The 13,804-nt window shown below is 48.2% G+C and overlaps 1 protein-coding gene across 3 annotated transcripts in view; it reads left to right on the forward strand.

Moving 5' to 3' along the window:
• The first annotated feature begins 3,209 nt into the window (after positions 1 to 3,209).
• Positions 3,210 to 13,804, forward strand: part of NAV2 (neuron navigator 2) — a 383,600-nt gene continuing 373,005 nt past the window's right edge. The window contains exon 1 of one of the 3 annotated variants that reach the window (XM_026512228.4): positions 3,210 to 4,316. In XM_026512228.4, coding sequence (XP_026368013.1) covers positions 4,059 to 4,316 — 258 coding nt within the window. In that variant the 5' untranslated portion in view covers positions 3,210 to 4,058. The remainder of the gene's footprint in view (positions 4,317 to 13,804) is intronic. The other 2 variants (XM_044389055.3, XM_057317561.1) reach the window with 2 other exon arrangements.

Raw genomic sequence — 13,804 nt, forward strand, 5'->3', positions numbered from 1 at the left:
GCTTAGAACCAGGGAACTGTCCCAACTCGGGATGCTTCAGTGATCCTGAGAGCTTCACGATAAGTTTCAAATTGGCCCATCACTGACATGTGGGTGAGCTGGAAAGTTTAGAGTTAGACAAAAGAAGAAGGGCTATCAACGTTGAGATTTTAATTGGTGGGCTGTCCACGGTGCATCGAATTAAAAAAAAAAAAAATTTGTTTTTAAACCTGGATAGTTTGTTCTTTCCAAAGCAGTTTGCCCTTCTCTGAACCAGTAACTTCTTTAGCTACCAGTGCGTGCCAAACATTGACTTAAAATGACTTCTTTCATGTTAACAGCATACATATGGAAGGAGTAACTTTATAGGGCATTTTTATAATTTGAGATGATCTTATTTAAGGAGGAATCTTGCAATTACCTCTTTTGCCCAGGGGAAAAAAAATAGCTTTCCCCCCTTTGTCTGGTTATGAAGATAAATTGTTTTGCTTTAAATAAAGAAAATGAGAGTTAATAGGAAAGATACAAAGGAAGATAAAAAATGTTCCTGGAAAGAGCAAATAACATTATTAAAGGATGAGGAGGCAGGAAAAGAAATTGGAAATAGACTAAAAGATTCCCTCATCTTCCACCAAGAAAGATGACAAATTAGCAGCCTTTCGTTATAAAACTCAGCGAGGGTTAAGGTCAATGCTCATATGTTTACCAAATCGTAGAGGATTAGGAAGAGGTTCAAAAAAGAATGCACTGTTTTTCATATGAGCACACAGTGGAGGGTCTAAGAACCCAAAAAACGACCTGGGCAACAAATAGAATTTAAACAGGAGATCAAAGATGGCAGATCAAAGATGGCAAATACTTAGCATGTCTATCACTATTTCTATTCCTCACCCATGACAGACATTATTAATTGATTAAGCTGCTGTTTCCAACTGAACTAGATGGATGTGTAGTGTGACAGCCAGTCACTTAACTACAGATGACCCTTGAGACGAAACCCTTTTGTTAGGTGTGGTTTAGGCTTACTGCTCAAAGCGTGATCTCCAGACCGTCAGCATGGGCACCACGTGGGAGCTTAGTCTGAAAGCAGGATCTCACCCTCTTCCAGACCTACTGAATCAGAATCTGTATTTTAGTAAGAGCTCTGGTAATTCCTCTGTAGAGCAAGGTTTAGGGTGCCCTGGAAGAGCACTGAGTGCAGGATATATTCATTTGGGTGGCAGCCCTCAAACCTCAGTATATATCACAATCACTGACTTAAGCGCTTGTTGAACCTAGATTGCTGGGCCCCACCTCCAGGGCTTTTGGTCGAGTGGGTCAGGGTGGGGTTTTCAAAAAAGCGTTCAGGTGCTGCTGCTGCTACGGGTCTGGGAACCCTACTTTGAGAACCACTGCCATGGAATTACTATGGAGCATCTCTGTGAACTTTAAAGTCGAAGACTGCAAATATCTTCCCATAACTCTTGGTATATCTGTATGAACCGGAGTTCTGGGTAAGAGAGTCCTGAGGTTTAATCTAGTATAACATTTCTTATGACACTACGTACTTGAATCTAAAAGGCTCTCCTCCTGGAGCATTGGTGCTATCATCATTCACTCATGTATGCAGTAACAATCTGGGTAGCTGTTCTGTCCACAGCCTTATATGATGCTGAGAGACTCGAATGAAGGTTAAAACCGCACTTCCTAACTTCATAAGGCTTACTCTCTAAGAAGAGAATAGATATGAAATGTTAAATAACAAGGTGGCATTAGATGGCAAAGGACTGAGTACTAAGTAAGTGGCAGAGACCATTTATGATTTAATTTCAGAGAGAGGGAGAATACCTGGAATTATATATAAGACTGTGTATTTCAGCCTGGCTAGAGAAGAAAGTCACTATATGGAGTGGATGGAAGATAAGGTGGGGGAGGGAGCAGGCAGGATTCCTTAATGCTGTTTTCAGAGGTTCTTTTAAAACTTTCAGTTTTCCTTTGGTCTGGATAATGATAATGCTATCAGCATTGTAAATCATGCTACAGGGTGGACATATAGGGGAAAGCTGTTATCTTAGAAAAAGAGAAGAAAGACAAGCAGCTTGTAAGCAGAGATGACTGGGGGGAAAGTAGCAGTAATTTCATAACAAGAATAATAATGCCCAACATCTATCGACCCCTTACACTGACAGGTACTTATGCTTAACTGTCATGCACTATCTCATTTAATCCCGACAACAGCGCATGATGTAAATGTCGTCAAACCTCCTCCTTTACTCCAAGTGAAAACCAAAGCTTTGTAAGGATGCATGTATGATGAAAGAATTCGCCCAGTTTAAATCCAGGCAATTCTCCAGGGTGGGGGCTCCTCATCCATGAATCGCCAGGGTTTGGGCCTGTCTGGATCACTCTTTCCAATTCTCATAAACTCTGTGTCAGCGAGGAACCTAAAGAGAATTGAGAAGAGAGAAATCCTCGGACGCATTAAAGTCGAGGAACCTGTGCGGCCAGTGCGTCCAAGGCGCGGACAGGGAGGGGCTCCTACAAGAAACGCAGCAAGGTTTAGCCTGAGCCAGCCGGGGTCATGGAGCCTGCCCTGGCTTCCTCCGGCCACTCTAATGACAGAGTCTGTGGTAGGTTGCAAGCGCGAGCGGACTCGGGGCGGGAGGCTTCGCTTAGTACTGTATTAGCCTATAAATACTTCAAATAGTTAAATGAAAAGTGCAGCCTTTGAAAGCTGGAGAGGAAGCTCTTGGGAGGCCCCCCGGCCCGCCTGGAAGGGCAGGCAGAAAAGAGGAGAAATGGCTGGCGAGTCCTTAACGCAGGAGACGAGGAACAGCCCTGCCCAGTCCAGATGGGGGGCCGCAGGGCGGCGGGCGCGATTCCGGAAGATTCAAACCGTTAAGGTGACCAGAACAATTTGAAAAAGAAGAAACAAACTTCCCCCCGACTCTTGCCCGCGGGGCCTCGAGGCGGGCCTTTGCATTCGAAAGGGCATTTTTCAAAAGAAGGTTTCAGGGACGCGGGAGTCTCGGCCCGCTGGGAAGAGCGCAGCAGGAGCAGTGCCGCAGAGCGGCCACCAGCCGGCTTTGTACTTGGCGGCCAAGAGCGGCCCCAGAGTTTCGACAGCGGCCCGGGAGTTGAGACCACGCCCCCTTTGCAGAGAGAACTGCAGGCGCTGATTGGCCCTCCACCGACCAATGGGCGCGCCGGGGCGGCCCGGGCTGTCAGCGCGCGCCGCAGCCGCGCCGGCCGCAGCCTGTCCTCCCCTGCTCGGAGCCCCGCAGCCAGCGCAGCCTTCTCGGGAAGCGGGGCCGCCGTTCGCAAGCGCAGTCCTGCCCAGCCCGCCAGCCGCGCGTCCGGGTGCCCGCGCCCCACGGCCACAGCCTTGCTGCCCTTTAGCTCACGGAGCATGTGCAGACCTGCTGGCGCTAAGGTGCTATCTGTCCGGGGGACTTTTAAGCAGTGGTGACTGTCACGCCTAGAGAGACCTTTCGGGGGCTGTCGCCGCTCCTCTGCGTCGCGGGTGACACTGCGGTGCTCGAGATCGGAGCAGCAGCTGCTTCTTGGTGGACGCGTCTTGGGCTCCGTGCGTCCTCCCTCTCCCTCCTCCTCTGCTCGTCCTTTCCTCCCCCCGCGGCTCGCTCCTACCCTCGCCCGCTCACACCCGCAGCCTCCCGGAGCGAGAGGCGCGCGTCCCCGCAGTTCCTCTTCTAAAGGGGCCTCCTCACTTCGGAGATGCAGTGACAAGTTAATATGGGCGTCCAAGCATCGGGTTCCCAGGAGGAGAATCTCAAGAGGGAACAGCCCCTGAACGCCCAGATCCCTTGAACAGGCAGCGTGAAACCCGGCTGCAGCATCAGTCCAGGCGGGACCAGCTGAGCGCCGCGACCGGTCCTCTGCTCCATCCCGCACCCCGAAGGCGCGCTCGCGGGTTTGTTGCGAGCTTCCCAACCCGGGGATTTTTTTTTTTTTCCTCCGCTGGTGGTGGGCGCCTCGCGGGCCGAGGCCCGGCGCCTGCTCTGCTACCCGCGCTGCCTTTAGCGGTTGCCTCCGCCGCCGCTGCCAGGGACGTGCTGGGAAAGCCGAAGCCCCGGGAGAAGATGCCGGCCATCCTGGTCGCCTCCAAAATGAAGTCGGGACTGCCCAAACCCGTGCACAGCGCCGCGCCCATCCTGCACGTGCCCCCAGCCCGGGCCGGCCCCCAGCCCTGCTACCTTAAGTTGGGAAGCAAGGTGGAGGTGAGCAAGACCACCTACCCTAGCCAGATCCCCCTGAAATCCCAGGCGCTGCAGGAGCCGGCGGGGGAGGGGCTCCCGCTGCGGAAGAGCGGCTCGGTGGAAAACGGGTTCGATACCCAGGTGAGAGTTGCTGTGTGCCGGGGCCCTGTTCTGGGAGGGTGGGTGAATACTTCTTGGGGGGAAGGTGGCTCTGCTGGATGGGGGAAAGGGCTACCCGGTGGGCGGAGAAGGGAGCCATTCCACTTAGGCTGGCAGATCTGGGGCTGCGCGAGGAGAGTGGGCTGGCCGGTGGGTGTGGCCGGGTGCCCGAGGTTTGCCTTAAGGAGCTCTGAGAGATCTGGGTGTGGGCATGCCCGCAGCTTCCTTCTGGGGGCACGGGTGGCGTGTTCACAAAAAAACGTGCAGCTCTGGAACTGTCAGGTCCTGCATGTTGAGAGCTTGGCCTCAAGAAGGCAGTGTCTGCTGCAAGGGCTGGCTGGCTGGCTGTCGGTTCTGCAGAGATTCTGTCTCTGCCAAGGAATGGTCTGAGGCCTTCTTGGGCTCGACGCCCCCAGGCCTGGCAGCAAGACCTAGGCAAAGGCGTCTGAGGGGTTCAGTCAACCTGCTCCCTTCGGCTTGACGATGGCCTGCCCCTGCCCGTCCCTTGAGCCGACAGGATTCCAGGCACTGTGCTGGGACTGCCCTAGGATTGCCCGGTGCACCAGCTGAGGCCGGCAGCGGGAGACTCCTAGCGTCCTGGCTGGCTGTTGCGGCGGGGGTGGGGGTGGGGGTGCCTGCCTCCAAATGGCTGCCCGAACCTAAGCTCCTCCTTCCTGGGTAGTAGATCCCAGCGCTGGTAGCCCCGGTGACTGGGTGTGGGGTTGGGGGATGGCTTGGGCTTGAAGAGAATTGGCGACTTTTACCTTTCCAGATAGTCTGCATCACCCAATTCGGCTGGGTGACAGGCCTTGGCCGGGCAATCTCTTTTAAGGAAATCAGCAAGGGCCAATCAGGTTCTCTTGGCCTCCTGCCCTCCCTGCTCCTTCCACCTCCTCCTCCCCCCCCCCCCCAATCTGGTAGGAGGGAGCAGGGGCATGCTGTATTTTCTTGGCAGTCAGTCAGCAGGGACTTTTGGGGACAGGCTGACCTGACGGATGTGACTGTCCCAGTCAAGAGAGGCGGGAAGCCAGAGGGGGAGGTGGTTTGGGGCTGGTGTCAGGGAAGTGGCAACAGACCAGCTGACCTTTTTGGCACTTTCTTCTCTGCTGACACTGTCTCCACCTTCTCCTGGAGCTTTCTCTGATCAGAGGCTAGAACTCAACACATTGCTAGCCTTTCTGATGGAGGACCTAGAGCTGGGAGCTAATCGTAAGCAGACTTTTGGAACTCTGGGCTGGAGAAGGCCCTCGAAGCAGATTAAGCTCCCACACCAGGCTGATAAGCATGCCCCTCGCTGCTGCACTTGCTAAACATTTTTGGAAGCTGACAGGTTTGAGTGATGGCGTGTGGGAGGAGGCAAGATTTCCCCCTATGTGCTGGGGGCCTGTCTCTGCTAGGGTTTTGCGCTCTGTTCTCTTTTTCTGCTGTTAGCCACAAGATTGGTCCAGTGGGCTTCGAAATGGGAAAGAGCTCAGGGGTACATCCCTGTGAGGTTTTCCTGTCCATCCTTGGAGGTGGGGCTTACGAGGTATGGTGGGTGGTATGTGGGAGGCAAGAGCAGGGACTCTGGGATGTGACACACACCCTTCCAGACTGATGAGGAGGACCTGAGGAATGAGAGGGACGGTAGAGACTGGGATTGTTTCTACCCAGGCAGCTGTTCTGCCTTTGCCCATTTGACACCAAATTTAACAAGCATTGTTGGAGGACTGTAGTGGACATGTTCTGGAAAGGTGATTCATCACCCTCTTTTCTGAAAAAATGTTTTCCAGCTGTTCCTGGAGGGGCTGGCAGGGTCCCGATCCCCCAAGGTTTAGCTTCCCTCTCTTACTCTTGGCCTGCCATCCCCAGAATGCCCCCATTGCACCTGCCTTGCCCTCAGTGGGACCTTGTGTGCTGATCATGAAGACGGTTTGGATGGACTGCTAAGGGCATTGGCTGCTTCCTTTTTACCAACCTGCTCTTTCCTTACCCACGTTCGGGCTTCCTGAAGTCTCTTCTTTGCGGCAGGCGGCAGATCCTTATTCTCACTGCCCCACCTTGGCATCAAAGTGACCTTGGCATGGGCGGTTTTCCCTTCTTTGGACAGGGCTTCCCTTGACTCTACTTAGCATGGTGCCCGTTCACCATCCAGGAAAGCCTCTCTATTATAGGCTTGAGGACTGTGTCTGGCTTAACTTCTGTAGTCCCTAATCTAAAACCTGGTATTTGTCACTAGAAGATAGGAGATGATGAGTTATATGGCAGATGATATCTTGGGGCCTCTGACTCCCTCTTTTATTCAGAGAGGTTTTGGCAGAAGGCTGGGTTATGCAGTGATCACTAGCAGAGGTTTTAAAGTCAGGTGGATATCTGTGGTGTCTGTCTCTGCCCCATACCAGCTGGGTGACCTAGTCAATTAACCTCCCTGGGCCTCAGTGTTTCCATCTGTAAAAATGGGCATAAACAACCGTACAAATTGTAAGGATTAAGAAGAACAACACGTGAAGTGTTTAGCCCAGTGTCTGGCAAATAAGGAACACCTAGTATAATTAGCTATTTATATTGCTAAACCAGGAGATAAGGCATGTGGAACCTGGATCTAATAGCCTCTAAGTGAGAAAAGGCCTGGCCTATCTCTCTAGCCCTTGAAAACGTATTCATCTGTTCACAGGAATTTACAGAGCATCTCTCAGTACCAAGCATGGCCTGAAGATGAGGGAAGGGCACAACCACTTGTTTAGTGCCTGGCTCTTTACATATGATATTATTTCATCCTCACAGTACCTCTTAAAAGCAGACATGACATTTTCTATCATAATAATTTTCTCTAATAATAATATAATGGCAATAAAATAATATAATAAAGGCAAGTTAACTTATATAATAATGACAAATTAACAATATAGTAATGGCAAATCAAATAATATAATCACTTGCTACATGCCAGGAATTGTTCTAAAGGCTAGCACATAAAAAGCCTCATTTGATTGTTCTGACAATCCAATGACATAAGTGTTATTATTCTCATTTTGCTCATGAGGAAACTGAGGCAAAGACTGGGTCAGTAAGCTTGTGAGTAGCAGAAGGAGAGTTAGAAATTGGACAGTCTGGTTCTGGAATCCATGCCCTTAACCACTGTGCTCTAGAGAGAGAACCACAGGACCTCCGGCTTACTTGCAGGCCCTGGTAAGACCCCAGCTCTACCCGTGGAGCTAGAAGAGTGAGCGAGGCTCAGCAGATCAAGTAACTTGCTCCAGGTCATCCTGCTTTGGTGTGATGGAACAGAGTCCAGCTCAGGTTGGTTTAGCTTCAAGGCTGGTGGTCTTCCCAGCCTTCATAGGTGCCTCCCTCCATCATTTACCCTGGCAGGTGCACAGGGTAAATAAGACATGGCCAGGGCCTTAGGGGATTTTATAGTCTAATTGGGAGGTGTAACTGATATAGCGAGGGCAACAGGACACAATACAGAGAGGGCTGAAAGATATGCTTGGGGCCTGAAGGAAGGGAAGGACCATAATGGATGGAGAAATCCAGAGGGCCTCCTGGAGGAGGCTGGGCTTCAGAGATGGGCAGGACTGGCTGGGTGGGGAGAAGAGGAGATGAGATGACTATGAGTCGGAAGGATGAGGAACAGGGCCATGCTGTGGTACAGAGCAGAAGATAATGTCACCACAGGGAAGCTGCACTTTCATGCAACAGGTAATTGGCTCTGTATCTAGTATCCCCTTTTTAAAAGGTGGTGAGAAGAACAAAAGCATCTCACAGTTGAAGGATTGGCTTTGCCTACTGGCTGGTGGATAAGAATTCTGCGTATGCAGGCTCCTTAGGGGGAGCTGGGAGGTGGTGTCCATAAAGACCTGGTTCATAACAGACCCTTGGGAAAAGACAGTGATTATTGTTATTAGCTTGGGGTTCAGAATATTCAACATGGTAGTTACAGGGGAAGGGAGATGGTTCTCAGGGCTTCTTTTATTATGTAGCAACTCTGTTTCAGCCAGTGACAGCCCTTTCCCCCCAAGCCGGCTCTCCATGTCCATCAAGTGTAAAAAGACCAAAGGTAGCCCAGCAAACAGCTCTTAGGTGCGGCCCCACTGTCAACTCCCCAGGCCCCTCACCTTGAACCTCTCCCACAAACCTACAGCTGGGATCTCCCCCCACTGGGGGGGGCCTGTGCTCTGTCTGCAGCCATACATCCCTCCCGAATTCCCTTCCTCGTGCTGGGTTACCTGGGCCTTCCCCCAAGAGTGAACATTTATAGCATCTGCTCTGTTAACGTGGTGTATAAATTATGACCATATGCAAAGAATTGTTTTAGAGGCATGCTCTGCCTTAGTTCAGAAACCCTGGCCGGCCGACCTTCAGATAAGGAATGCGCATGAGCTATTTGAGGAGAGGTTAGCTTATTTTTAAGAAGCAGCTGCAGGAAAAAAAAATTATATATATAATACTTTGATATTTCCTGTTTTTAGGAGCCTGGTGTTCAACTTGCAACTCATTTCTTTAAAAAAGTAATTAGAAGTGATTGAAATCCTCTGTGGGTGTTTTAGATGTTTAAAAAGAAAGAGCAGGCGAGGCCCCTGGGAAGAGAGTGCAGCTCCAAGCTTTCAACCTGTTGCAACTTTGCCCCATTGTGTTTTGATTAGAATCCTTGCTCCATCATCAAAGTTGATTATGGATTTGATTAGTGCATTTTTCTGCTATTGTGTTATTCCCTTTCTTCTCTTTCTCCGTTCTTAGAGGGGAATGTATAGCATGGTTATCCGCCAATATGCAAGAATGTTTATATTTCGCATATTATTGCTTGTTCCATGGGTTTTCTGAAGACCCTTTAAAGGTGGCACGGGTGGCTTATTTAGGAAATCATTATGTGTGTATATATACATGTATATAAATACATCTACTTCTGGATATGTGTATATACACATATATACACACGCACACATATACAAATATATACACATGGAACAGCTTAAAGTAATGAGCACATGTAAGCACACACATCAAAGGCCAGGCTGGAGGAATCACAGCCCAATTTCCAGCCTTCGGAATAGCTAGATTTGCTTCCCACTTCTCCCACTCTCTTCCTCTGTGACCAAGACTGAAGCACCAAATCTTGGCATCGCATGTTACTTACTTCTACGAGATAAGAGACGTGGCCTTGAAGAGGTGTTTTAATGAAGACTTGGTGAAGCTCCGGAAGCTAGTCTGAAAAAGCCAAACCACCCAGTGAGATTTGGGCTTGAGCTCAGAGATTCTTCTTTCCTAGAATCTGCCCGGGCAGCAGGGAAGGGAGCATTTCTGAGCATCTGCTATATGTCACGTAGTCTCTGGTGTCTTATATGTATCTTTGTTTTGTGTATGTATTTGTTTTGTGTGTATACATACTGCTTTCTATACATATTTGTTCTATATATTTGTATATATATCTGTTTACATATAATTTGAGACACAAGCAATGGGTAAAATGTAACATAATCCATGCATTTTATATAAGGAAGTTGAGAGCAAAAGGAGTTTGCACTCAGAGGCTGTTTTACATGGTAGATCAGGCTTCACTGAGAGACAGACCAGGGTTTGAATCCAGGCTTTGGGCAAGCTACTTCACATCTCTAAATGTCAGCGTCTTCACCTATAAAATAGAAATGGGTATACGGCTAGGTTATTGAGCACAGCGTCTGGCATGTAATAAGCAAGGAATACGTGGTATTGCCTATTTTTATTGCGCAAGGTCAGAGCCAAGTTTGGAGACCAGATCTGCCTCAGCAGAAGCTCATGTGCTTTCCACCCTACCTGTCTCCCAGGTGCCTCCCAAGTGTAATCCCAGGATTACATGGAAGAACAGATGACTAGCACCATGGAAGCAGAGAACATAGCAGGGCTTTGGTTAGGTGAATGGGGAGCAGGAGTAAATTAAGAACAATGTCCTCTAAATGAGTCATATCCAGAGCTGTGAAATGAAACCTCCACATTTTGGTTCTAGACATGCCATCCCTATAGCACCAACCAAGCCGAGGGATCTACTGCAAACCAAACTTATGGGAAGCTTTCTTTGTAAGACTTTGAGCCAGCCCTGTAGCCACTGGACAATATAATGGCCTTGCCATTATGACCCAGAATGGAACAATCCCATTGGTCGGACTTCTGAATGACTACTTATTGTTTCGACGGCTGAAGGAAAGCCCTCTTCCTTTGCGGCTGGCATGATTACAGTGGGAGCTGGGCCTTGTGATCAGTTTGGTCATTGAGGTGCCCCAAGGCATGGCCAGCTGCCCAACGGTGTTTTACTAATTGCCTCAGGGCCAATTTCAATGGCTACTCTGTCTCTTGGTTGCATTGTTCAAGGAGATGGACAGTGTGTTCCTAGAATGTCTTGGGCAGAATGGGTCATGGGATTTGGGGAATAAAACTGGGTCAGGCTTTTTGTGTTTCAGTCCACACGAGACAATAGTGAGTGACACAAAAGTTTTCTCAGGAACCTCAAGTCACCCACACAGAACCTAAAGAATGAGTCACGATTTAGCGTCCCTTTCCCAAGGAAAACAGACCCTCTCTTGTGTTTTGCGAACAATGGCCCCACAGCCTCAGAATATTTTGTCTTTCCTTCCAAGCAAAACCTTAATACCTTCAGTGAATTTTAGGTTGTTCCAACCCCTGCCCCATCTTCGTAGAAGTCAAGGTCAAGCCTGGCTCCCAGACTTCTTTTGGCCTTTGAACAAAATTAGTTACTCACAGCAGTGTGACGAGGTAGAAACAATGATACTAACAGTCACTGACAATGACTGAGTGTAGCCTCTGTACCAGCATAATGCATGGCCCCAGACACGTATCACGTCATTTAATCCTCACAACATCCCATGAGGAAGATGCTACTTCCTGAAGAGAAAGGGAAAGGACGGCTCTGGGAGTCAGCAGCTTTGGTTCTAGTTCTACTTCTTTGGATGCTTTGCTGCATGACCTTCAAGTTACATTGTCTTGAGGTTCAGACCCCTGACCTATAAAATGGAGAGGACCATCCTTGCTCTACCTTTTTTGAAGGGTTCTTGTGAAGCTTAACAGAAACAATTATTAGGACCGAGACACGGGTTTAAGCACCTTACACCGTAAATACCCTTTAAGGAAACCAAGACTCAGAGAGGTTAAGGTACTTTTCCAAGTAACACAGCTAGTAAATGGTAGATCTAGAATTTGAACCCATATCTGTTTGACCCCAAAGTCAAAGTTCTTTTTTTTTTTTTTTAAGATTTTGTTATTTTTAGGTCATCTCTACACCCAACATGGGGCTCAAACTTACAATCCTGAGATCAAGAGTTGCACGCTCTACCAACTGAACCAGGCAGGCGCCCCTTGACCCCAAAGTTTAAGTTCTTAAATAGCAAGTGTGAAAGCCCTTTGGAAAAAAAAATACCTGGAAAGCCTTTGTTAATACTAAATCAAAGTAAAATTTCCTTGGGGTTGGTACATATGACCTTTGACTCCTCCCTTCCACCCCTAAGGTTTGGAAATATTGAAAATATTCTTTCAATGTTAAATAAATGATAGTTGCTTAATAATATCAGTTAAACCCCTCTGGGATTTGTAAGATTCCAAGTGCTCTGAGTCCATGAGGCCCACTAAGTGTTTTCATTGGGTAACCGGCAGGACTGATCCTGGAGAGAGGAAGGGAAAAATGGGGAATTTGAGGGGGTGCTTGAGTGGCTCGGTCGGTTAGGTGTCTAATTCCTGGTTTGGGCTCAGGTCATGATCTCAGGGCCGTGAGATCCAGCCCTGTGTCGGGCTCCGCACTCAGTGCTCAGTGCAGAGTCTGCTTGAGATTCCCTCCCTCTCCCTCTGCCCCTCCCCCTGCACGTGTGCATGCGCTCTAAATAAATAAATAAATAAATAAATAAATAAATCTGAAAAAAATGGGGAATTTGTTTGGAATCATTTGTTGGCAATCAGATAAATTCAGATTATGGATCATTCTTTAAGACAATAGGCCTGGTATCTTCAAAACTGACAATGTCGTGGAAGACAAAAAATTTTAAAAAGTAGATGGAGAATTACCCTAGAAAAGGAGACCAAAGAGCTATGACGACCAAATCCAGTGAGAGACCCTTGACTGGAACCTGGATGAGCAAAACCACAAATCCTAGAAAGTTCCTTCTGAGACAATTGGAGATACTTGAATTCAGACGGTGCGTGAGATAGTATCATTCTATCGATGTAAACAGTATTGAGGTTATGTAAGAAAATGTCCTTTTTCTTAGGAGATATGGGCTGAAATATTTAGAGATAAAGTGGCTTTGTGTCAGCAACTAACTCAGATAGTTTGGGGGGCAAAGGTTAGTATATCTGCAGAGAGGAGAAAGTAAATGTCATAGAATGTTAACAGCTGGCAAATCTAGGTGAAGATACACGTGTGGCTCTTTCAATTTTTCTGTTTGAAAATTTTCAAAAGAAAATGTTGAGAAGGAAAACAAAGCTCTGGCTAGAGTATACATTACCAGTTCCCCCCTGACATCTACGGGGTACCCATGAGAACATAAGTGAGATAGGAATGGGGGGGTGTGTGTGTACTCACTGACAATAAATAGCCTGGCCAAGTTTATTTCACTGGGTTTAGGATCTGGACTCCTTACCTCCTTTCTGGTGAAGTGTGAGAATCTTGGCTTAATTCCTGTGCTTTCATGAGAATAGTTGCTGACATTTTACGGAATCACAAGATCCAAGCTGATTGGATCACCTTTTGTAAAAATCTAAGATGTTTCCAAAGTTGAAAGTATAAAAGGAATTGCTTTAAATGAGGAAATTTTAAAAAATATTAAAACCCTTGGTTGAGTCCTATCATCTAGGCAGTGAGGAGGTGAGGAATATGAGTGGAAGCAAGCTCCTTTCTCTGCTTCAACACTCTTTCTGTCCCCACTACTTAGGTCTCCTTTGCCTGGCTAAATTCTCCCCATCCTTTACCCATTCACGCTCAGGCTTTGTGTCACCTCCTCCAGGAAGCCTTCCACCATCACCATGGTAGTATCTCTCTTCTGTGCTCCCATAGCCTGCTCTATAGCCTGCACAGCTTGGCCTGTGATGGCTTATTTAGCCAAACCACAGCTTCCACGAGGTCAGGGATGTGTCTCTTTTGATCTCTGCTAAGAAAGGGTCAGCACATAGTAGGTTCCTAGTTATAATTTGCAGAAGAAAAGAAGGACAGGAGGAGGAAGATGAAAGAAAGAATTGAAAAACAGGAGTAAGTAGATATGGAGCCACGGCTGTATTCATGAAGCTGTGGCTAAGCCATGTGTTCTACAGAACTCCCTCCTGGCATGTGAACTGAGAAGATCACATGATGGTGGGTGGCCAAGTGTAGGAGACACAGAGAAGGCGACCTGAACCTTGGCTGAGGCCAGCGTCAGGCTCTCCAACACCAGGTCTTCGGGAAACGCGCCTGGGCTGGCTGGGTAGAAGGAGGAGGCAGATTCCCTTATGCAAGGCTGTTTACAATGTCCAAACAG

Source organism: Ursus arctos, unplaced genomic scaffold (genome assembly GCF_023065955.2).
Source record: "Ursus arctos isolate Adak ecotype North America unplaced genomic scaffold, UrsArc2.0 scaffold_23, whole genome shotgun sequence".
Classification (NCBI taxonomy): Eukaryota; Metazoa; Chordata; class Mammalia; order Carnivora; family Ursidae; genus Ursus; species Ursus arctos.